Raw genomic sequence first — 24,316 nt, forward strand, 5'->3', positions numbered from 1 at the left:
TTCCCTGAGCATCTGCTCCTGGCCCCTGCTAGAAGCCAGGTACCAGGCTACGTGGGCAAGATAATCCGTGCTTGGTTTAAGCCAATGTGGGTGCTTTATAACTGTGATGTGAAATAACTCAGCTTAAAAGTACCCAAGATCCTCAGAAACTCCAGAGGCATATTATCTTCGTCGTGTCAGCTCTCCACAGCCACGTTCTCAAGGTAGCTGCCTGGCATTTGTTTGTTCCCAAAATGAGCTTGTCTGCATTGTATCAACTGTCTCAATGCCTAAGCACTGTCTTCATCCACAAACTACGTTCCTGGCATACCTTCTCAACCTGCTCCACAAGGTGATCTCGGAACACACTTCCACTCCTCCGTGCCGCCAACCCTCCCGCTGAGCGCGGCATCCCGCATCCCCTAAATGCGGTCTGAGAGGAATGACCATATGGCTCCTGTGACAGTGCCTTACATACTAGCTGTTTGGAGTATGGTTCTTAACCTTTTCTGTTAAATCCTCCTGCTTCCAGGTTTGAATATACGTGGTGGTGACAATGGGAAGGTAGAGAAGGGTTGAGAGGTAACAGGGAGAAGGGCTTTGCATCTACAACAGTTCAACACTGATGCTGGGGATGGAGGATGCCACCCTTGGGTATGCCAAAGATGACAAAATATGCTATACTTTAATACTCATCAGAGCAGTAATAATTATAAACTCTAGGCTAGAGAGTCATGTGTCAGCACTCTGTCCCAATAAATATTTAATTATTCCATATAAATTGGAAACAGCCCAAGAAGAAAGAGCAAAATAATACCTGCTGGCATAATGCACAGTGCACTCTCATGGGTGAAAAGAGAAGCAGTATCAGCTCCTCTCCAGTCAAGAAGGGAGCTGAATATAGATTTCCACATGCTTTAAAAACACCCCAACCAAATAACTTCTTCATAAGGAAAATAATATCAGCAGTGCCTTTATGCACATTGCAAGAGAAGTCTAGCTATGGTCTTATTTACGGAAAAGAGATCATGATTCTGAACCTTAATCAGGATAAGGTATCAACATCTTAATGAGGCAGATTCTAAGGGAATGACGTCTTGCCCCATTTTTTTTAATTCATTACTTGTTAGTTTATAGGTGTGTTCTGGGTTTTGTGGACCTTAATCCTGGACAGCGAGGAATTAAAACCTGCAGTGCCCAAATCCTGAGTTAGTGTATTTTCATTAATAAACAAATCTTGCAGAGTAGTTTCCAGGAAATTTTTTTATATACATGGAGATATAGAGATATACAGAGAGATATACAGTGCCTGTGCCATCAAGACTAATTGCCTTCCACAGTGCCTCACGGCTTTTTGTTTTGGAAACTAAAATATTCCATACCTCTAACTACAGCTCCTTTGAGACCAGTCTAAGCCAACTAAATATTGTCTTTCCTAAAAGACCAGATTTTTCATTAGGACCCAGCATTTGTTGTTACATGGGCATACCAGCTAAAATGACAACGCTGCTAGTGAAGAGCAGGTCACAAAGGTCATTTTAAAATGAGTGAGAGAAAGAAAAGCAGAGATGCTGGAAGCTTCTGTTATTATATATGATTAGTTAAACATATGTTTAAGTGCTTTTTGGAACAGGACTGAGTAAACTGTTCGCCATGTCTACTGCAAATTGAACAAGAACTAATGGGTTCTAATAGCAGTTAGAGAAACTCTGGTTTGCTGTCAGGAAAGACTTTCCATCAGTGAGGGAGCAAGTTACCTGGAGAAGTTGTTAACTCTCCACCGTGGGAGGTTTTAAAGAACAGATTAGACAAACATGTCAGGAAAAGTTCAAATACAGTTGATCTGCCCTAGGGCAAGAGAATGGACAACAAGATTTTTTTAGGTCTTCTTCAGAGCTATATTCTACAGTTCCTACATCACAACTAACATGTTGGACTTTTTCATTTATTACCCAATATGTCACATTCCCTGCTTGCTGTATGAATATGTGAAACAAATAAGAGCCTTCACAAGTCAAACCTGGTAAATACTTTTAGTGAATACTGAACTTGCCCCCCAAACACGGTTTCATTGATTCTGAAACTATCCACCAATTTAAGTTGATTTTGTCAAGTTGGATTTACAGGAGGGAAAACAACAGGGATAGATTAACACAAAAAACCATTCATATACATCCATCTTTCTTTCTTATTCACTAACACCCACCCACTGAAATTATTTTGGTCTATGACATTTACATCTCTGCCAGATACATTGCCACATATATTTAGTTTCTGTACAGGGTGAAATGCAATAATAATATGATGGTAGGTAATACTGCATTTTGCATCTGGAAACACTGATGTCATCTATGGTTCAAATGACCAACAAAGCTGTTAACAGTGGAGTAAAAAACAAGGATGTGTTTAAGTGCATAGCCCATACCAAAACATTTATTGGTTTCATGAGGACCAGGAGTTCCTTCACGGTCAATACATGAACAGCACAGAATTTAACTAGAAGCATGCAAGTAAAAAAACTGGGGAGAAAAAAAACACAACAGTAACTGTCGCTGAACCCCAACACATTTTGTGAATTCCATTGTTTGTAGCCCCAGGGTGCTATATGGGGTCATTCACGCTAATAATTTGGATGCAACTGGTTCTGGCACATATGGTGAGCTAATATATTCCCCTGACTTTTCACTTGCTTTTGCAAAGGCCATTCAAAATTACAGTCTGTGAGTCTGGGAGATGTCTCTCTTCTGAGGCACCCCCTGACAATGATGGGAGATTATAGGATGGGTTGTGACACTTTCATCTCTCTTAATTGATGAAGATCCAGTCCCAGTACGCTGTAAGATCTAGCAGCAGTTTATTACAAACCACTATGGTGATCACAGATGCCAGGTGAGAGAGTTTAGAGGCCAGCTATCTCTCTATGGCAAATAACAATCTAAAAACTTTTCTGTTATCTAAAAGTCTATACTTTCGGAAAAGCAAATACATCAATACAAAGGAGGGGTTCACAGGATACCTGGCCGGGACAGTGAAAGCTGCTTTTCTTTTTTATCAACAATTAAGAGTGGAACAAAAATACAGAAAAAGAACCAATTTATATAGAAAATAAATATATTGACAGCCAAGGAAGGTTTCAAGTGGGAGGCGTGAAAGGGGGATGGCCTCTGGACTGAACAATCATAATTGGGCTTTTATTGCAGAGGAACACTGCATGGAAAAGGGGAGGGTTTTTTTCTTTTCACATTTGGGACATGTAATTGAGGATGGAAAAGGAAAGTACAAAACCATCATTTCCCATAAGGACTAGACCATGTATAAGAATTTATGTGATGTATTATATTATCCAGTTACATCTTCATAAGGCAATTTCTGATAGAAAGCAAAGTACTGTATTGTATTCATACAGCAGCTGGTACATTCAGCATGCACTGATCAGTTCTGACTCGGAACTGCTAATAGTATGTTGTGCTGTCAAAAGGGAAAAAACCCAAAAGCCTACATTTCCAGTCTGTTTTCCCTGCAGTTGAACCCTTAAAACATATATAGGTATGATTTTTGAAGGGACTAAACATTTTGTGCACGTATTAAACTGATGAAATTTATGGATAGACAGCAAATTTGAAAATGAAGGTACCCTGGCCCCTGACTGCCAGTAACCTGGCTTGAAATGGTTATTTCAGTTTCTAAGCAATAGTTTTCTATGTTTTTGCTTTAAATCAGAATGTCATTTTCATAAGATGAGCAAAGTTTGGAGTTTGCCTTATATATTTATTATTCTCAGCATAGAATTTGGAGTTTAGATTCTCCTGGACAAGACTAGCAGCATACCTCAGACAGCAATGAGCTTAAGGAGGATGGGGTTGAGGGTCAAATACTTTGATGAGGCTGGAATGAAAAGAGTCTGTGATCCACTGTCTTTCTCTGGTGCTTCAAGAGATAACATGCTGGAATACACTTTCACCATTTTAAAGCATATAGCTTTGTGGGGAAAAAAAAAAAGATTAGCTAGCTGTGTCTTCAAGCTGGCACTCAAATGTTAAATCATTCATGGGATATAACCTACATTAATGTTAAGACTCATTTGTTCTGATTTCACTCAAAATCAGACTGCTTGTTCTCATTAATTCTGCAAGCTTCTTTTGCTAATTAATTTTTACAATAAATTTCTTCAGAGGGTTTTGTTCTAGCCACCTGCAATTCTGATTTATCTTTTTAAAGAATCACATATAAAATGTCATGTAGAACTGCAATTTGTTTCTGGGTTTTACATTTAAAAAGAGGAAAGCTCTTAAAAACAGTCATTCCTATGGGAAGTGTTTTGGAACAACTTTTAAAACTTGAAAATCCTTTCGAACCATAACAACAATGGAAATTTTTATACATTTCCCTCATCTTTGATTTTGGTCTGGAGATTTGCAGTCCACGCCCACTCTATTTCTGTCTCACTGTTTAAGAACAGAGCTGTTGGTTGCTTGGTTCTGTGGGTTCTGTTTTTGTCTTTGAAGTACAAACACGGTGGGAGGCCATTAGTTTAGATTACTAATTTAGTTAATAATAATCTGGGGGCAGGCAGAGGCAGATTAGAGCCAGTGGTGACAAAGAAAAGTTTTGAATCCTTCCACTGGCTACAGAAGAAAAACAACGGTGTATAAACTTCTTCTATATATCTATTCCTCATACAGAGATTATTTTGGTTGATATTTCTGTGCACTTGGGCTATGGAAAAGTTCAGCCCAATGTCAGTCCCCGAAATATGAAAAGTCCTATTAAAGTTTTTACACAGGGTAGAATCACTGCAGTATTAATAACCTCAGTGGTCATTAGCAAGCAGAGGAGATATATTCTCTTTTGGGGGTAATCACAGACACCAGGTATCAGGTAAAGTACACCAAGGATGAGAAAGAGACAGTTTTTTACTTCCCCTTTGACAGCTGGCAATTGAAAGGATGAAGAAGTTCGCAACATATTCAAGGTCAGTGATAACACTATACATCTTCCATATCCTCATCTAATTCCTTAATTAATGCCATTCTTTCAATCTTATAAATCACTGCATGGCCTTTCTCAGGCTGCAGACATCTCTCTTATTATACATATCTTAATTCTTAATCTGTTAAATTACCTCTTGGTTTTTCTGCAGATTTTCATGGTCTGTAGCAGATGTTGTCTTCTCCCATTTCTCTGCAACTTGATTTGCTTCTTCTATTTTTTGCTCATAGCTTTTCTGGGAATTTAGCAGTGTCACTTCATAAAACTCTTGAATATCTGTTTGCAAAGAGAAATGAGCAAAAGACGTTATTTGACATGTTGGCTTTTCAATTCCTGGTGTTTTTCTTTGGCCAATATATACTTACACATTAACATCATAACGATAAACACATATTACATTTCTAGCAGAAAGCACCGATACGCAAATTTGTGTTCTAAAATGTCAATGAGATTCTCGAGGCATATTCTCATTGTAAAGAGGTCTTTACAAATAATTTCAAAGTAAAGGAATAATACTTGTAAGAAGAGATTCAAAGAACATGTTACACGCACACCTGAACGATATAGGAAGAACAGACCCTTGTACAGGGAGAAGTCACAGATCTTTTTAACCGATAAACTAGAAATTTGCAGGTGTAAAATACCCTAAGAGAAGCTTGTTGTCAGACACCCATTCCAGGTACCTGAGCCACTCCCAGCCCTACGTGCAGGTGCATTATATTTAAGTAAGTGGGATGCACAACTTAAAGGAAGACTTTGTGGATTCATCACTTCAACCTGTTGTCACTCAGAAGTGGCTAGTTAATGTTTGATTTCAACCAAGAGTGAGTAACAAGCCAGATCTTGATTTCTTCTTCAGGTGTGTCCATCACACTTATTTCCATGGGGTATGAAGAGATATACAAGACCCAGGAGTGAAAACACTTTCACTAAAACCTGTGCATGTAATGACCTAAGGAGAGGGGAAAAAAAAAAGTGTTTCCCTTCCTTCAGGCAAGAATTTTTTAGTCAGATAGTCACATTCAGGAGGTGACACATTGTCTAACAGATATTCGACTCGCCAAAGAAGAAAAAACCCATCATATTATTTTAATTAAGAACAATGGACAGACTTTCTCCTGGATAACAACAAAAGAAAACCATTTCGGGGAGAAAGATTGCATCTACCTGGATACCCCCTAGGACTCCAAAGGAGGGACTCTTTATAAAAACTACCATGTGGGAAGGCATGACCCTTGTCAGGTAGGTCTCAGGAAAGGCAGAGAAGGGGACAGAGAAACCTTTCTGGTATTAGGTGAAGAAATTGTAGGGAAAAATCAAGCTTATTGCACTCACACAGGGTCTTTCATAAACTTTTGTGACTGTGGGTTTTCTTTTCTATTTTGTGAAGAAATGTTCTGTTTGCATGTTACCTTAAATTGGATTGAATAATAGTAGCCTCAAGGTAACCAGACAATCAGAAAACATTTTTTAATGGAAGCTGTGATAAATCTATACCTGAAAATATCAGGAGCCCAAACACCCCAGGGTGCTCCAGCACATCTAAAAATAAAGAGTATGTTACCCAGGAAAGCTTCTTTGACCAGAAAAAAAAAATGTTCCAACATTAGCCATAGACACTGTCTGGCAAAGAGGAAAATATTGGGGTCGTGTCTGAACTTCAGAAGCAACCAAGGATTTTGTTATACAGGGTCAGATCCCACATCTGGGCCAGGAAGACATTGGTTCTAACTATAATAAATAACCTGCCGTGGAGGTACATCTGCATTTTCTGTTACACACCGTCTCACACAATAGGAGACTGAACGGGATTGTGTGTGACAAGCAGAACTGACGGAGCAGGAGGAGGCACCGAGAGGCACACACCAGAGGCACCCTGATTTTCTGCATCCTTCAGGGGCCAGTCAAATGTAGTGAACTGGGTCTGTGCTCATCCTCACATTAAGTCTCTGGCCAGATCTCTAGGAGCCACTCTTCCCTGCTTAGTAACAACTGAAATTGAATTTTTCTTCTAACTTCTTGTACAACTTTCTGACTCATTATGTACTCTATTTCTCATGTACAATGGGAAAAATTAATGTTAAAATTAAAAATTCTGATTAATAACTGTGATCCTTAGAAAGTAGATACTAACTTCTAATTTATATTTCATATTGCTAAGAACATTTAATTCCACCATTAAAACTAGGACCTACTTTTAAAATCAAAAGCTGTAGGATAGTTGCAATGAGAATGGAAGTTTCTCCATTCTCGATGGGGAGAATTTTTTTACAGTCATTTTGAAAGCTCATAATACAATTGCAAACAGTTGTAATATATGGTTTGATGCCAGGTCAATCTGTATTGCAACTGCAAGTAAAACATATCAGGCTAATATGTAATTATCTCTAGATAAATACTTTGCAGAAATAAACTAGAAATTGCCCTGTGGCAGTGGCATTCAGCTGGCATAGCTGTCATTATCAGAGTATTAATTGGGTTGACAGTAGTCAGTCAAGGAACAGCAGAACAGTGCTTTCACTCTAACTTTAAAGACTGCCTTGCCCTAGTGTTTTCATTAAAAATAACGTGAGCCACATTTGCATGTGTATGCATGTGTGCAAAATAAATATTAAAAACCCCAGTCTCTTTGTAAAGGTCCTTATCTATTCTGAGGAGGCTGTGGGTTGCTTTCACTAGAATAATGATCACTGGTGTGCAGAGAAGAGCATTTCAGTGTACTTATGCGGTTACAGAAGAAAGCACAGAGGATTCACTTAGTTGGTTGCTTTGTTATTCCATAAGCTAAAATTGCCATTTCTATGGAACAAGGGCAGCCAGCACCTTGCAGTCAATCGAGTTTAGCAGAGAATAGGATCTGTAATTTGCTCTGAGTAAAACCTGCTCTATCGAGTCACCTCCGTTACGCGAGAGGTGTAATCGTACTAGGAGGGGTAAACAGCTGAATACTACTGTGGGTGGGAAAAGAGGTGTGAAGGAGGTGATGAGATCAAGCAGCTGTAGAATCAAGCTTGGAGCCAAGGTCATAAAAGGTAGTTGTGAGAGCATGGTAATTGTTATGTAAAATAACCAAAATACAGTCTGTGTCCTAGCAGGGACTTACAGGAAGATAATTCAACAAAGAGACTAAAATCTTACACAAATGAAATCTGCACCAAGTATTTCTTGGCACTGTATTCCCTCCCTTCCATGAAAAGTTCAGATTTCATTTAGAAATGGCAACATTACTATTGATGAAGTCCATGAGCACAAAATACCTCTCCAGATGAGCTGCTTGAATTTCTGTACCGTTCCAAACATTTTGTTAAGCAATGAATTCATGTTTGTTTAAAGTGTCTGTGAATCTCACTGGATTTTCAGTCCAACTGAATTTGTTCATTTACTTCTTAAGAGATTACTTTCTTTAATAAACTCTACTTGTTCTTCCTTTAGCCTAGCCCAAATGTTTTGTCAGTTTTGCTTCATAAAGATGAATTGCATACAAGAAATTATATATATTCTAATATGAAGAAATCCTAAAGATACCATGATATGTTTTATTTTGGATGATTCCATCACTGGGGAAGCAGGAAAACAAATTATCTCTACATCAGCATGGTAGGGAACGCATTGGTATCACTTTACAAATGCCCACAGACAAGTATTCTGTACGTGACTGCGCCTGTGCTCTGCAGGCAAACTCCAGGGATTCCCCTTCTGTCTTACAGACCTGCGCAAGAGTGAGCAGGTCTAACTTCTATAGATATACCAGGGAGCACTTTCCCTTACTAAAGATGGGTGCACTTCTCAGTGTGAAGTCTTGTTTTCTTTAATACCGTTTAAAAAAACCTATTCATTATTTAAGCTCAAATCAGAGTTGTGCTCACTCTTACCTCACTTTTTTTAATAAAGAAAATTTAAATAAAAATAATTTGGACAAAGAATAATGTCCTACTCGCATAGAAGAGCAACCTTTCTTTCAGACAGCAACTACATAGAAGGAAAAACGTGTGATCAAAGCTGAACAGGCTGCCTAAACTCTGCCATTTTCTGACATTTGAGTGGTTCGTGCTGCAGCCCTACAACCATTATTCCAGTGCAATTTCTGTTCCAATTTATATGCATCACAATATCCATTTGCTATAGGAACACTTTAGAGCTCTCACAGCAAAGGGGTTAAATAATATGAAAAGGCAAAAATGTTGAATAGCCTGAACTACTTTCTGTCTTCTGTGACCATGGGCTTTCACCAGCATTCTAATGAGGAAAAACAAGATAAAGCAATACAATTCCTCATTCATCTGTAAGCACTTCAGCACCAGAAAGATAGAAGTAAATTGAAGGGAATTCAGACAAAGACAGATGATTAAAGGTCTGAGAGGACTAACTTTGGAGCAAAGATTAAAGGAAGAGAATAATGATAACACACGCTTTCATACTTCCTTTCATTTCAAAGCAAAACAAACATTAAGGACAATATAGCGTTGGCTGAGAAAATTGCGCAAGGCCTCAAAGAGAAGCAAACCAGCAGGACTGAACTGCCGAGGCCCACAGACGATCACACCAGGTGTGTCCATCCCTTCGTGATCAATAACCCACTTACAGGAGCTCCAGAATCATCACTGGGTTCAGGACAACGTTACTCCATTCTAAAAAGTCCTCTTTTCAGTAGATGCAGCCGCAGGAGCAAATCTGGAGCAATTCCCGGTGTGTGAGGAACGAGGCAGGAGCCACTCACTCCTACAAGCTTTCTCCTCTATTCAAGGTACTCACTGGTGTGATTTAAAGTCAGAAGGGAAAAGTGGTCAGCACTTACTCCTATTTTTGCCTGCTGGTACCCTATCTACTACTGACCCGTCTTCACTGTGTAAATCAGCCTAATCAATCAACCTAATCCAGCTGGTAGCCCCAAGGCTGGGTGAAGTATGTGAGACAGCTTTGGTGTCTGTATGATTTTCACCTGTAGGATTTTCACCTACACAGAGAAGCACTGGCAGGTACCAAATGCACCTCGGTACTTTCACGCACATTCAGAAATTTAGCCACCAAGGCACGTGTGTCCCAGTGCACCAAGCAGCTGGGATTACCCCAATATATCTCTTCTTTAACACCAGCTGACCTGTAGCTGCACTTTGCATGTACCTAATTGATGCAGAGGGTTAGGAGGTGAGAATACCAAAAGATGGATTTTCCAAGGTAATCAGCTGCAAAATGCAGAGTCTCCACTCGAGCTGGTACAGGTTTACAATGCAGCTGTACAAGGAGGATAGATTTGCAGAGTACCAAACTCAGGATTCAGAAGATGGGGCATAAAGAAAACCAGAGCAGGAGTGGAGAGAACAATCTCTTGTACCTCTTTTGCATTTAAAAAAATAAGAGGAGGAAGAAGAAAGTCTGTATTCCAGTAACAAACAAGCTGATGCCAGGCTTTCTGATACCATCTATATTTTATAGAACACAAACAATTAAGCTTAAAAGGATAATCTTGTACATTGCTTAGCCTGAAGTTGTACTGCATGTGTCAGCAAATGCTGCCTCCCCAGTGACTTGACAGTACATGTGGCTCCTTGTAAGAGAGCAGTGCAAACTATTCCATGCACCAAACCTTATCCAAAGTCCACTGAACTTACAGACACCTACCCACCACAGCATGTTTTGACCTCCAGGAAGAGTGTACGCTGGGCTGACGGCTGTTCCGAAAGCTGTTACCTTCGTCTGTGCTTAGCAATGAGAGAAGATTTCCTTGTGACATACATCTTGCTACATACATCTTGCTACCACCCCTCTTCACTCTATGCAGATGATGTCTTGAGACCATTTAGAAATGGCACCAATATTCTGGTGTCTGCAGTAATTGTCTGTTGCTTCTGCAGAGAGCTGTACATTTCTGCAATTAACCGTAATGTCATTAACAACGTAGAATCCCATTACCCAAGAAATGAGTTCTCTGTGCATCATACTTCTGTAGACCCAAACTGGGAATTGAAATAAATATTCTGTAGGACAAAAAGAAAAGGGTTTTTTTTTTCTCCTCCTTCTAGAGGTCCTTAGCAATGGAATTCACTTTTCCTATGCTGTGCCAGTGCCCTGACTTGCTTTGCAGTATAACTCCCATCTGTTTTTCCAGGGCATTCAAGGACAGGGTGGAATGGGGGTCTAAGGCAACACACAAACACAAGCTGTTTCCTTTCCGGGAAATTTGGGACACTGTTTTTGTCTATGTGTAGGATAGTGTCTGATATGTACCTTTTAATGTTGTGTAACCCAGCACAAATGGCTACTGTCTGGCAGAACACTGCGAATCAAAATAAAGTCAATTGTTACAGGCTCTTGCTGCAAGTCTTTTTTTTTTTTTTTTAACTAAGGGAACATTACAGTGTACGTCTAAATGGCACCATTTATATCCTGGGGAGTAGATTACGCTGGGTCAGCTTCAGCCATCTGGTCTAAATTATTAGGTAGGAGTAAGGAGGATTGTGCAGGATGTTGTTCAAGAAGGAAAACTGATTCACGCAGTAGAAGTAGCAGGGAAGTGATCAGAGATCGTACCAGCCTGCCAGTAAAGGGCTTTAAAGGCCCTGCCCATGGAAGCGCTCCAAAGAGAGGTTAAATAACATACTTCACCAAACGCAACTATGTTTTGTGTTTCTTTTCAAGTAAAATGTTTCCATATTGAGTAAAATAGCCATTATAAGAGAAAATTAAAAGTAAGAGAAAAAAACCCTTAACTTGAAATTGGGTGAATTTTCAACTGAAGCAGGACTATGGCACAGACCCTATGTGAGAAATGGCAGATCTCCAGTTATCAAGCTGGTACGTAGCTTTACGGTCATGGTGAGCTCAAACCTGCCCCCATTAGCAACCCTCAGTGCAGCAGCACTCAAAAATGCCTTTCCCATTTCAGCTCTATCCCATCCTCAGGGCTCCACCTATATTTGCCTTGGGTCTGCACTAATAAAGGTGGTGTGAGATTCAGCAACAAAGGAAAAGCTCAAGGCTTATTTTTTGCAGTTTGCAGAGGTAACACCAAGATATGTCAAATCAAAATGAAATTTAGGAGCCCTGTGGCAAGGTTTTCAAACATAAGCTTTTGGTGCATGAAAAACAGAGATGCCAACCCAACAAGCAAGAGTTACAGCAGAAGGAGATAACAGGTTCTCTATTCCACGCAGGCAGCGAAACAGTGCAGTGCAAGCCAGGGTAGCAGTCTTCTGCCAAATGCCTACAGTTGATAAATGTTCCTAAATCTATTAAAAGCAGCATACTCCAGTAGAACATGTACCAAAGTAGGCAGCAAGAAATACGGTTTCTGTTATTAACCTGTCTTGATTCTTGAGCTTCAGCAAATCCCTTTCATTTGCCCTAGGTAACTTTTTGAGGTCCCTTCCAACCTGAATTATCCAATGATTCTATGATTCTTTGTGCATCTACATTGTAAGCTCTTTGAGGCACGAACCATTACTAAGCAGTTACATACCTGAGCAAAAGTATATCTTTTTAGCAAAAAAGCTCTGAAACACTCTACGTGCTGTAACAAATAACTAAATGGTTAGTAATTCATGGCTTTTGCAATAGTTATTTAGATGTATGAAAAAAAAAATGGTTTTGAGTACTTCTGGCTTTGCTGTACAGTAGTATCATGATTGTTTTTTGTAATATACCAAAATACGATCAGAGCTCTCCCAAACTTCTCAGCTAGGAATATCTGCCTCAAAGGCAGCTGTCCAAAATCCAGGGAGAATAAAATATTCAACACAGATTGCTGTGCACAGAGAAGACAAAATAATTCCTGCAGCCCTCTCTATGTGAGCGATGTTTATGTTAACAAGTGAAAACTAGAAACCGGTAAGTGAGACAGTAAAGTCAGTATTTAAGCCTGCTCAGTGATGATATTGAGTGTATTACTAAGTTTTGCCTATATATTCTTACCCCTTATTCATAAATAAGCATGGCAGTCTGGATTTGAGCATTTACCGTTGACAATATGTTATGGTTAACATCTACGGTTGCTAATTGTGTAAAAGTGGGCACGGTAGATTAAATTAGTAAATGCCGCACTCAGTTCTGCTCATTCTGTTTCTGAAGCTTGATCTGCAGAAGAGCAGAGCAGCACGACCCAAATCCTGCAGCGAGGTTTCGTTTTGAACACGCTAGCCAGGGCCTGCAGATCAACGCACAATCTGCGAGAGAGCAGGACCACCAGCCCACGCTGGCTGCTCTGCACCTCCAGACAACCAGGCATAGAACCGAACCTGTCCCAGGATTTTTTTCCGATAGCAAACTCTGTAAATAGAAAGTGCTGTTAACTTTACTAAGCGTTCAAAAGTGGCAGCTAAGAAAGAACTGAGAGCCAAGGCAAGGTTTCCTGTGCTTCAGAATAGACCTTTCATAAAATGTCAGTTTCCTTTGAAAAATGATGGTTTGTATCAGTTCTTTTCCTATAAACTTAAATGCAAACCTTCAGCTTTTTTCAGCACTGTGTATCACTGCATGTAGCAGTCGGAGACCTTGAAAGTTATTTACGGACAACAGTAAAATACACCTTTGGGAAGAGGCTTTATTCATTGTGTGTAGAGTTGGATGCAAAGCCATTACCGGAGAGATTTTCCCTTGTTTCTGTGCAGCAGTTAACAGTTATTACTGTACATTTCTGATCCTGTTGGAGGATCATGCAGCCCCGCTGTGGGTTACAGAAGTTATGAACAGACTTTCATCTGAATGGTTCCAGCATGCACTTAAACAACTGTAACAGAGAGTTCAATACCAGAAAACTGTTCAGTTATATAATTTGTTTATTGTATGATTTTATTGCTCGAGTGCTTGAGATATGATTTCTTTAAATAGGGATAATTAGGAAAAATTATCAAAAAATCACTGTAAAATACAATATCAAAACTGCAGGTATATTTTCATATCTGAGGTAGCAGTGATAGAAAAAAAATAGCTTATATATTTCCTCGCCTTTTTTTTTTTTTTTTTTAGTCTTGGAAAGGAACAAGCTGCAAAGCCAATTTCCCACAGAATATGAAGGGGAATACCATATACCAGACCAGAACCAGAAAAGGATGCATCATTCTATCATTCTATAATCCTTTCTAAGTCAGATTATTTTTATATAGGCTTTTCCACTGCAGATGTGCATAAATAGGTTGGAAGTCGGTAGGGTAAATGGAAGATCTAGCCCATGTCTTGGGACCTGTAGGCTTTGGGGTAGCTGCAGGTACTCAGCAGCCCAGCCAGATACCAGCCGTGCCTCCAGGGATGCCTGAAGCAGCCTTAGGGCAAGCACAGAAATCCTGGGGGGAGTTAGGAACGGAGTGATTAAGTCACCTCAGGATTAATCATAGCTGTTCACAGGTTCAACTCAGTGACTGTAATCCCGCCTATGCATTCCCTAAATTATTAATATTTTCTGGTGAAAGGAATTTGTTTTTAAAAAGAACTAAAGCATCGTCTTCTGAACAGAAAAAGAAAAGGGGGACACAGAGTGTATATATGTGTGTATATATGTGTTTCTATATATGTGTTTTTATATATATATGTCACTTCTAAGCAGACGTGGCCATTGCCAGAACAGAGAGATGAGTTTGTCTTTGCAGGATAGCATTCAAACACACAATAGTGCACTCCCAGCATGAAGACCACCACGGCTCCAATGCAGGAATGAGGTACCAGCACCTTAGCAGGAGCCTGAGCGGCTCTTTCACCTCCAACAGTTTAAAATAAAGCTGATGTTACAAAAGCCCTCAAAACCTACCTGACAGAGTGCCCGAGCTGCTACCCAAGGAAAGGAGAAGGCCAGGAAGGGAGCGGTTTGTCTAATGCACGTCATTCACCATTTATATCCCAAGGATCTGATCTTTTGAAAGGTACTTGCGTATTTTACTTTCCAACGCTTGCAGGCACATGGCAAATTACAACTTTGCCGTTATAGCACAGCCTGATAACAAACTCAGCCCAGGAAAACGTCTCCATCAGCCTCTTTACACCATTAATTTCTGCCTTCCCATTTACCATGGATAGTTAACAACATCATTCCTCCTTCCGCCAAACTAATTTGAAACCCCATACCATGCAGAAGGTGTCATCACGAAGCACCTACCTGCACAGGGCTAGTACTTCAGGGTATATTACATTTTTCCAACTGCTTCCAAAGGAAAGGCAGTTATATAATTGACGCTGTCGGTGCTGTTAATAGGCTGGACACGTAGTGTGTCATGATTAACTGATGTGACCTCCAAGCACAAGAAATGTCACATGCTGGTCTCATGCCTTTCCCAGCATTTTGCCTCTTTCACCCCACTGAGTTTCTCACTGAATGGTGTGGGAGTCTCAGATACCCAGCCCTTACCTTAAGGAAATGCTGATGGGCCATACCTGAAAAATGCAGTAACGGTAGATCGGTTTATTCTTGTGTAAAGCTTCAGGGCGTGGTCCATTAGGAACGACAAGAGCAAGAAATCCAAATCAGACACACTTTTCCAAGGCAATGTAAGAGCATTTTTAGGAAAACCCTGTGGCAGTCTATAAGGAATTAGTAATAAGTGCTTCCTGGCCTTTTTCGTCAACCTACAAAGAAGCATCTTCCTACCTAACCCCTTTTGACCATCACTTTAATATAAAGCTAAGACAAAGCATTAAAATACAGCCTTCCTTCCCAGTTCTTTCACCTTCCAGAGCGATTCTTTACCTCCTTTAATTTTTCCACTTCAAGGTCTCACCTAGGAATGTGCCTCTGCATCTCTCTCACCATTTCACTGCAAACACCTCACAGTCTCCTTTCAGTGGAGCAGTACAGATCTGCTCAGCCCAAGGCCCTGCTTTTTAGCGGAGCATCACCCTCCGTACTCAATAACCAACTTTATTCCGATACCAAAGCACACAACCCCAATTTCTCTAGCGCGCGGTATCATATGCCTGCCAGGTAACGCGAGAGGCACTAAGCCGCAACTCTGTCCTCATTTTCGGTGAGATGCTTTGCAAAGGCAACCATCCGCGACTACGGGGTGCAGTCTCCGTCTTCGTCTCCCACCTGCACTCCCATAAGCCAGGCTAAGCGAGGGCAACGAGGGCACCGAAGGACCGTGTCCGTGCAGGGGGCAAACACGGAGCTTCACGTGAGCCGCAGGGGACGGAGGTCGACTCCGTAAAGTTACGTGCCTGAAACTCAAGAGGGTTGTCTCTTACTGCCCAGCTATATTTAACTCCGAAGACATCGAGTATTTCAATGTTTGCACTTAAAAGAAAGCATGCAAAGGATAGATGGAGAAGGAATAAAGCTCCAAATAATTTAAAACCAACCTATCCCTTTGATATGTGCCTAAGCTGCAGAAAAAGCAAGAACACGTGTAGAAAACTGGGTTAACTATATTCCAAGTCTCACTTCAGCCGCCTCTTTCTTCCCCTTCATTTTACTAGTGGGAAGTGTAATGTAAGTGGTGAAAACAGGGAAATAAGAACTTCAGGCTGCAGATTCTATTTGCAGTTTTTCCACTGACTTGCTGTGTGACCTCAGGCAAATCAATCTCTCTGCACTTCAGCTTAACCTTCTGTAAAATTGAGATACAAATGCTTTGACTTACCCATAGGCTCACAGTGGGGTGTTACACAGCTTAATTAATGTTTGTTTGTTAAACACGTTGAATGAATGTTTTGATACAAGTTTAAATTATTATGGGTTGTACTTTTATAAACTCTGGCTTATGACCCTTGAACATACTTGCCACAATGTCTAGTGCAATCCTTAAGATTGCTACTCTGATGTAATAAATTATACTTTAAATGAACCCTTCCACTAGAGTGACTGTGACTTTAGTTGTCTACACTTAACATTTACAGTCATTGCACTAATTGGTCTAACCTTGTATTGCAGGTTTCCATGAACATCAAAAGACTTCATTGGTCATGCTTGAATTTGTCTCACTTTATATTCTCATGGGTTTAGTAACAGCTAAGAGACTTCATGTAAATTCATTGACATTTGCTGGTCTCCATCGGAAGAAGAAATCCTGTATCTCTCACACAAGTCCTTGTAGGTCTAGAATCTCTTTACCGCTCTCATTATCTTCATTCTCATGTAATTGATTGGTTTATGGACTCGGTACAAGTTCTTTTAACTTCACTAATTTAGGTTTTCACTCAGTATGAACTTCTGTATTTATTCATGAATCATAGAATGGGCTAGGTTGGAAGGGACCTTTAAAGATCATCTAGTCCACCCCCGCTGCTGTGGGGAGGGACAAAAGAATTTCGCAAATTTTTTTCACTGACTCTTCCAGGGAAGAAATTCTGTGATGTGTCCTGAAGAGGGCCTCTCACCCCCTAAAACTTATAGTAGGCATCAGGATAGCAGGAGGAAGTGTTTTACAAAAAATTATGTTCCCAAATTCATTTTTTATACCAAGTTTGATCTTTAGCATGAGATTAATGTTATGAGCATAGTATTGTGCTTATTAACAAAATATAATTTTTCCAAGAGAAATCATTTGTAAAGTTTTACTGCAACATCTTTAAAAATGTCTGACAGCAAAACCCAAGGAAGCAGAAAGGGATATTCTAATTAAAAGGCATTATATAAATGATAATGAAGGAAGTAACCCACAGCCCGTGAATTAGCATGTCATGCCCCAGTGTCTTATCACAGAAAACAAAGAAAAAATGTGGTGGGCTGCTGACAGAGGAAGATCCCATCTTAAGGCATAGAAGGAGCTCAGACCAACCATCTTAGACACAAAAATGCTAAATCAAGCTGTCTTCAGAGAGGACAGACAAGGCTAACATTGACAACATCCTGACACTAAACCAGCTAGAGTTAAATACAGGTCACAGACGTTAGGGATTCCTATCAAGCCTTTCTATGAATTGAGATGTGTTCTGGAGACAAAGTTTGTCATATCTGCCGCAAAGGCTGGGCTGGACATCATGGATGCTGACAGCTGGAGCAGCAGAGATTGGTCTGCACTCGTATGTGCTAAAGCCAGAAGATTGGCAGATATGGCACTGGACTTACAGATATCTTGGTCTTTCTGGAGATGCGAATGAAGGTTGGGCAGGCATCTAAGATGACATGACACTCTTGACTTACGTGGAGGGAAGAGGGTGAACCAGCTGCCTCTGGGAACACAGCCACTTCAGTTGCTCTGCTAACTGTGCTGGCTCAACCTCTGTTCATGGCAGTGGGGGCTGGGCCGGTGCATGTGTTAACACCTAAAGGCAGGTGTCTAACCTGGAACGACATCCCAATCTGAGCATCCTTCATGTAAGAAGGCAATACTGAAAACCTGAGTGGACTCCAGGGATTTCGATGGCTCTTCTTTCCTTGCAGTCAGAGCTTGTTCTTGGGCAAAGGTCTTGTGGTTGTAGTTGCATTATTTTTCATGTTTTTATTGGTTTGTTTTCCCTGTTAGTAGATAAAGATCTAGGACAAATTTCAGTGTTCTAGGTCTTCTCTTTCCATACCTCTGCAGTAATACAGGATTAGCTTTTAAAGAACACAGATTGTTAATCAGCCTTCTGAAAACATCAGCTTCTCAGTAAAGATGGTTGAAGAAAATTAATTCTGCAAGTTTCATTTCAAAACAGGTTTTGCAGACAACTTCTGAATGAATGATCTGAAGTCACAGTTGGAGTCTGAGGACAGTACAGAAAGACAGTACATGCACACCTACAGAAGTCTGCTGCTAATTCTTTTGGCTGTTAAAACAATCTTAAATTGTGGAGTGGAACATGAAAAACACTCAAAACCTGGAAGACAACACACTTTCCTTGAGTTTTGTTTCTAGCACAATGCAAATATTGATACAAAAAATACTTTTTGTCTCTAAAAACACAAAGCAGACAGATATCAGGGAAACAGAGCCTTAACAATGATTCTGCTACTAACTCACTCTATTGCCCTTAGTAATTCACTCAATGTGTTATAAGTACTTATTTAGTGCACGTTAAGGTTGTGAAGATCAATTTATTAGTATTTCTATCATGCTTTGATGAAATCAAACATGATAGGCTAAGCTGTCTTATTATATTCCTTTTGCTATGCTTGCTGTAAGAAAAAGGCAAGTATTGTTCTAACAAGATAATGATATTCTATCAGTTCTTGGAAAGATAAATCATGTCAGAAAGTACAATTCAATTCATTATTTAAAATCATGTCAGGAACTGAACTTCATTTTTTAAAATTAAGAGGAAAGATTTCAAATTATATCTTGCATATAAGAAGAAAATTAATAAATACTAATTATCCAAAATAAATTATTGAAAAGTTCTCTGAAGGCAGACAAACATAGCGAGGACTTGCAAACTTGTCTCCAGATAGCAGCTTCAAATTCACTATGTGCAGATTACAAATTTTAAAAGTAACACCAGATTTTTGTCTCCTTTGTTGACACTGGCAGAGGTAGATCTTCTATACCTACAGGACCACGTTTCCCAGAAGTATAGAGAGAGGATTGGGAAAGGGGTGTAAAATACACACAAAAGCCTATGGAGAAACATACAGAGATAAGAGAGTCCTAGCTCCACGCAGCCAAGTTCAACGTTCAGTGGTCACCTCTGCGGTGTTGAGTGCCCGTCATGCACTGGAAGAGCATTCAGAGGGGTGTAGGACAGAGTTACTGTCCTTGACTGCTGTACTAACACTAAGTATATCCTTTGGGAGCTGGAGCAGGGTGTAGATGTTCCTGCAAGGCGCAAGACCTCGACACTCTCTGTTACTAGACGCATTGGCAAAGTCTTTCCAGCAGTTCCCCACCAGATTGCCTCCTTCTGAAACTGTCCGTAGCCTGGGAGTCAAAAGCTTCTCCCCAGTGGCAGGAATTCATGTCTGAACCTGCTTAAGCTTTAACTTATATTTCACCTCCTCTTGCCTGGGTGAGTGTTCTCACCTACTGTCTCGAGAGAAGAAAGGCTAAATGTGCCACCATCAGCTGGCAATGACAGAGGCTATTGCCCCATGGGCTGTTACTCTTGCAGGTTGTGTTAAGCACACTCAAACCTCCTTGCATGTGCAGGTCCTTTGCAAGATCTTACTGGGCTCATATGTGAGCCCTGCCAAAGCGGAGATAGGTTTTGCACAATGAACTCTGCAAAAAAACCAGGGTAGACACTTAAGTCCTTTTTGAGCTGCAGTGTCTCAAAGAGGGGATGTCTCAAAGGTATACCGTGCAGATAAATGCATGGAAGATTATGAGGGCAAGCTCTAGTAATGGGACCTAGTTTGGATTTAATTCACCTGGTCATGATGTGATGGCTTGTTGTTTTAACTTCAAGGTCTATCATAACTAATGAAAATGGGGCTTGGCACATGAAACCAGCCTTTAAAGATGAGTTAGGCTAGAAGAGCACAGATGTGGTGTTGCCAGGAGGTCTGCAGGTGCTACTCAACACTGTAATGGTAAAGGCCCAGTGACCACAAAAATGAGGAGGGGAGGAAAGGAGATTGAGATTATTCCTATTACTGCCCACCCATGCACAGAAAAACCTGTCCTTGGTGTTGTGAGAAGCTGCCTTCTCCCTGTGAGACCCTGTCAAATTGCAGGATAATGATTCAGGTAGCAAATAAACCACAGGCATATTCACAAACCCAGGACAGAACAAGTTAGACAACCGGAGAAAACTTAGTGCTCTAACAAGGGATCCAGCAGCGGCTTTGGCTGCAAACAACAAAGCTGAAAGATGGCATTATGCCTGTATATTTAATTTACTTATAATTTCTCTTACTGTTCTGCATTGCAAACAGAGTAGCTGCACAGTGGTAGGAAGGAACACGCCAGGTGGTTATGGGCTCAGAATTACCATTTTGTATATATTATCTACTTACAAATGCAACGTTAATTAAGGTTCAGATGCAGCAAGTGACAAATAGTGGTCTGCAAGTGTACAAGTTCTTCCGAGTAATGAGAATTTCTTGCACAAAGTAAAAGTACTACAGTGTTGTGTTCAATATGGAAATCTGGGACTCCATTCAATGAATGCATGCCGAGCGCGCCGCTGTTAATTGAGAAGATGTAATTAAAGTACCCACAAGCCACCAGCATGTGGGGACACCTAATGGACATTACGGAAAGCAGTGCGTTTTGTTGGACTACTATTCTCAGCGGTTCGTTTCCCAAAAAAAGCCGCAGCTGAAAGCTGATGCTGGCGAGCCAAACGCCAAGTGACATAATCCCAGTCATTAAGTCATCGGAACAAGCTTGACTGATCAATCAGCAAAACCCACATGGCTGCTGAGGAGCCTTGACTGACGTGACAGAAAAGCAAAGTAGCTGCTAAGCAAGTTTCCGAGCCTGAAGACCATGAGTACAAAGTCCGGCAGAAAACCCTACACCTTCCTGGTATGAAGATCTACACGGAGAGGGTGAAGGGGCTGCCAACCCCGTTCACTCGCCCACGGGGAATAGAGCCCATCCTGCCATCCCGTGGGCGTTCATCAGAAGGTATGAACCTCCGGGCAAGAGCAGCCCTCTATAAATTAGATTAGGAGGGTTATATGGCTGGTGAAACAGTCAAGGGCAGTGGGAGAACGGTCTGACACAGAGCAGCCTGCCCGCAGCCATGACCGGGCTCAGGTTGCTGAATGATTAATGAAGTGATGGATTTACCCTGCTAAGAGAAGGGAATAGCTTGAGGTCCTTTATGGCGAGAAATTCGAAACTGATAAAAGGAGGGGAGGGCTGGTTTGAGCAACTCATAATACAACCTGGGCCCCTCGCTTCCACAGTGTATTTGTAAGCTACACCATGGGAGACAGACATAATAAATAACATGAATAACAGAAACTTTTGCATTTGATTAACATGATATTATCTTAGGGCTCAGTTAGATATTTGTGCACGTGAGCAATATTATCAGCCTGAACTCATTTTTATGAGATGAAATCCTTAAGAAGTACTCTACTAGCTGAAGCAAACTAACCTATGGCTTTAGACATAAATTTTAAGATTAAGGGAGCTCCTTCGAACTGTATTCAGTATTCATGCAAAGGGCTCGTGATGCTTAAACTTATAAAAATAGATAAGTAAATCTTGATTTGTTCTTTGATCAGAATCTTGTTTCACTCTGAGGAAACCCATCGTTTTGGGGATCTATATCGATAAGACAGTGATGGCTGGGTAAAACCACAGAGAATCTTTATATTATGCCCTTAGGCTAATGCATACAGAACTGCATTTGTATGCATAAGAGATGCAGCTAACTCTGCCACTTGTGAAAGTGTTGCAAAGCTGCTCAACTTAGATTAAAAATAAAAGTAAATAGTTTTCTTAGTGCTATGTACATTCAGCATGGAAGAACTCATCTATAGAGGAGCCAGAGTGAAAAAATTAAGCATTCACAATGCATTGAAGGAAATTGGGCAGGAAGGGGTTGCAACTGAGAATGGGAGCAGCAATTATTTAATTAACACTAGATTCTGCTTTTCCAAACTGAACTTGAAGTGTCACTGCTACAGCAGCAGGCACGTAAACCCAAGAATCTTTGGAATGGAGCTAGGGCAGAATGAAGCACTAAAAAAACCATATAGAGTCAACTGAGGGGCTGAGTGGTCACTTCTCCCCTTGGTGTTCATACTGCGGATCTGCATTTATTTCATGTGTGCCTTGATCTTGCATAAAACAGGCAAAGACCGTGGCCCTTTGATGACCTGTCTGGGACTGGGAAAAAGTGTTTATTAAAAAAAAAAGGAGCATGCTGTAACACTTCATTTCCTTCCTTAATCATTACTTAAGACTCAATTCAAAATCCTCTAAACTCCTGGTGTTATCACGCCTTTAATATTTCAGATCATGTTCATTATAAATAAGCTTCTTCTAGAACAAAGTGATCTAAAAGACAAGCTGTCAAAAATCTTTGTTAAGTATAAACTGATGGCATTGGAAACACGCTCAGCTGAAAAATAGCAAAGTTTATGTACAAGATATTATTAACAGTTCATGATCTTTCACATACACTGTTCATTTATTAGAACCTATGGCCTGAAAGTTGCCATCAGTTCATGTCTAAAAAGAGATTTTTCTTTAGCAGCTTTTTCTAAAAGCTGTGTCAGTGACTGTCCATAACTCAAATAGCACTCTGCCATGTAATTGAAGTATTCAACAAGATGATTCAACCTCACATGATATTGTTTTGTTAAGAAATACCTGTAAAAAGCTCTCATTCTCCCCAAAATCACATAAATCTTTTCGGGAACGAAGAGAGGCAAATTTTTTTTTGCTTTTTTGCAAACACATCTCCTAATTACGAGCCCTAAGCTGTTTGAGGGGGTTTTTTTCAGTTTAGTTTGGCGACTGTATTCATCTTTAATGAGCCAAAACCCAGACATTTGAAATAGAGTTTTACAGATGTTTCCAAAATATTTTCCCAAAGACAGACCACAAATATAGCCTCCAAGAGCCAATCACAGATTTAGCTGTCTGGAAAATGGAAATCCATCATCACATGTAATGTTTTCTCACCACAAATGGCACCAAAATTCTGACTGCCAGAATAATTCTGGGAGTAGGAGAAAATCAAAACGTAAAGGATCAAAATGTAATTTTTCGCTTCTCTGCTATCCTGCAGGTGGGATGTGCAATTCCCTGAAGTCCCCTGATGCCTCTTTAGTAGGATGGTAGGAACCACATAGCAGATGAGCTGCTTGCCAATTAACCAGGCCAGTGACACAGGGAAATCAGAAACCTGCCGGGTACCAACTGTTGCCCAGCACACTATTAAATGGAAGATAAGGAAGGGGATAAGTGCATTGGTAGGTGCTGCTCAGGCTGCAAAGAGTTAAGGCCAGATCCTGTGCAAGCACCTGGCTCATCTGAATTTTGTCTAATTAGTATTTTCTACAAGAAAAAACTTTCCTTACTGAAAATTCCCAGTAAGTCTGCTCTCTACTATTGACCTTTCCTTGAAATTTTTCTCTCTGTAAGAATAAAAGCTTCAGTCTTGGTGCTATGGACATATTTGCATAAAGCCATGCATAAAAATTTAAATTAAAAATATGAGTAAATAGCCTTTTTGTTGTTTTACAGTTTTGTAGTGATAATTGGACCTTTTAGTTTCTCTGTGTTAGAAGTTACATCCCTGAAACACTCTGAATCAGACTGATTAGTATATGGCATAAACCCATACATAATCTTTTTTTCTTCTCCAGAAGCTATTTATATAGCATCTATTAACTTTCTTGCTTTATTTATTTAAGATTCAGTACTTAAGAGCCTAACTCAGATTTTAAAATTTATCACACACACACACACACACACACACACGTACACCCCTGACAGTCTGACACTGGGGGTACAGCTATAGAAATTGAAGATTACATCTAAGACAAGCGGTGAATAAGAAAAGGAGCAGTAAAAACTCCTGAGCAACTGGAGCTCTCCAG

General features: G+C 40.3%; 1 protein-coding gene across 1 annotated transcript in view; it reads right to left on the minus strand.

Annotated features, from left to right (window-relative positions):
* DLG2 (discs large MAGUK scaffold protein 2) overlaps nucleotides 1-24,316 on the minus strand; it is a 1,017,318-nt gene that overhangs the window by 891,473 nt on the left and 101,529 nt on the right. The window contains exon 4 of the mRNA XM_075050147.1: nucleotides 5,102-5,244. Within this exon, the coding sequence (XP_074906248.1) occupies nucleotides 5,102-5,244 (143 nt within the window). The remainder of the gene's footprint in view (nucleotides 1-5,101; nucleotides 5,245-24,316) is intronic.

Source organism: Buteo buteo, chromosome 18 (genome assembly GCF_964188355.1).
Source record: "Buteo buteo chromosome 18, bButBut1.hap1.1, whole genome shotgun sequence".
Lineage (NCBI taxonomy): Eukaryota > Metazoa > Chordata > Aves > Accipitriformes > Accipitridae > Buteo > Buteo buteo.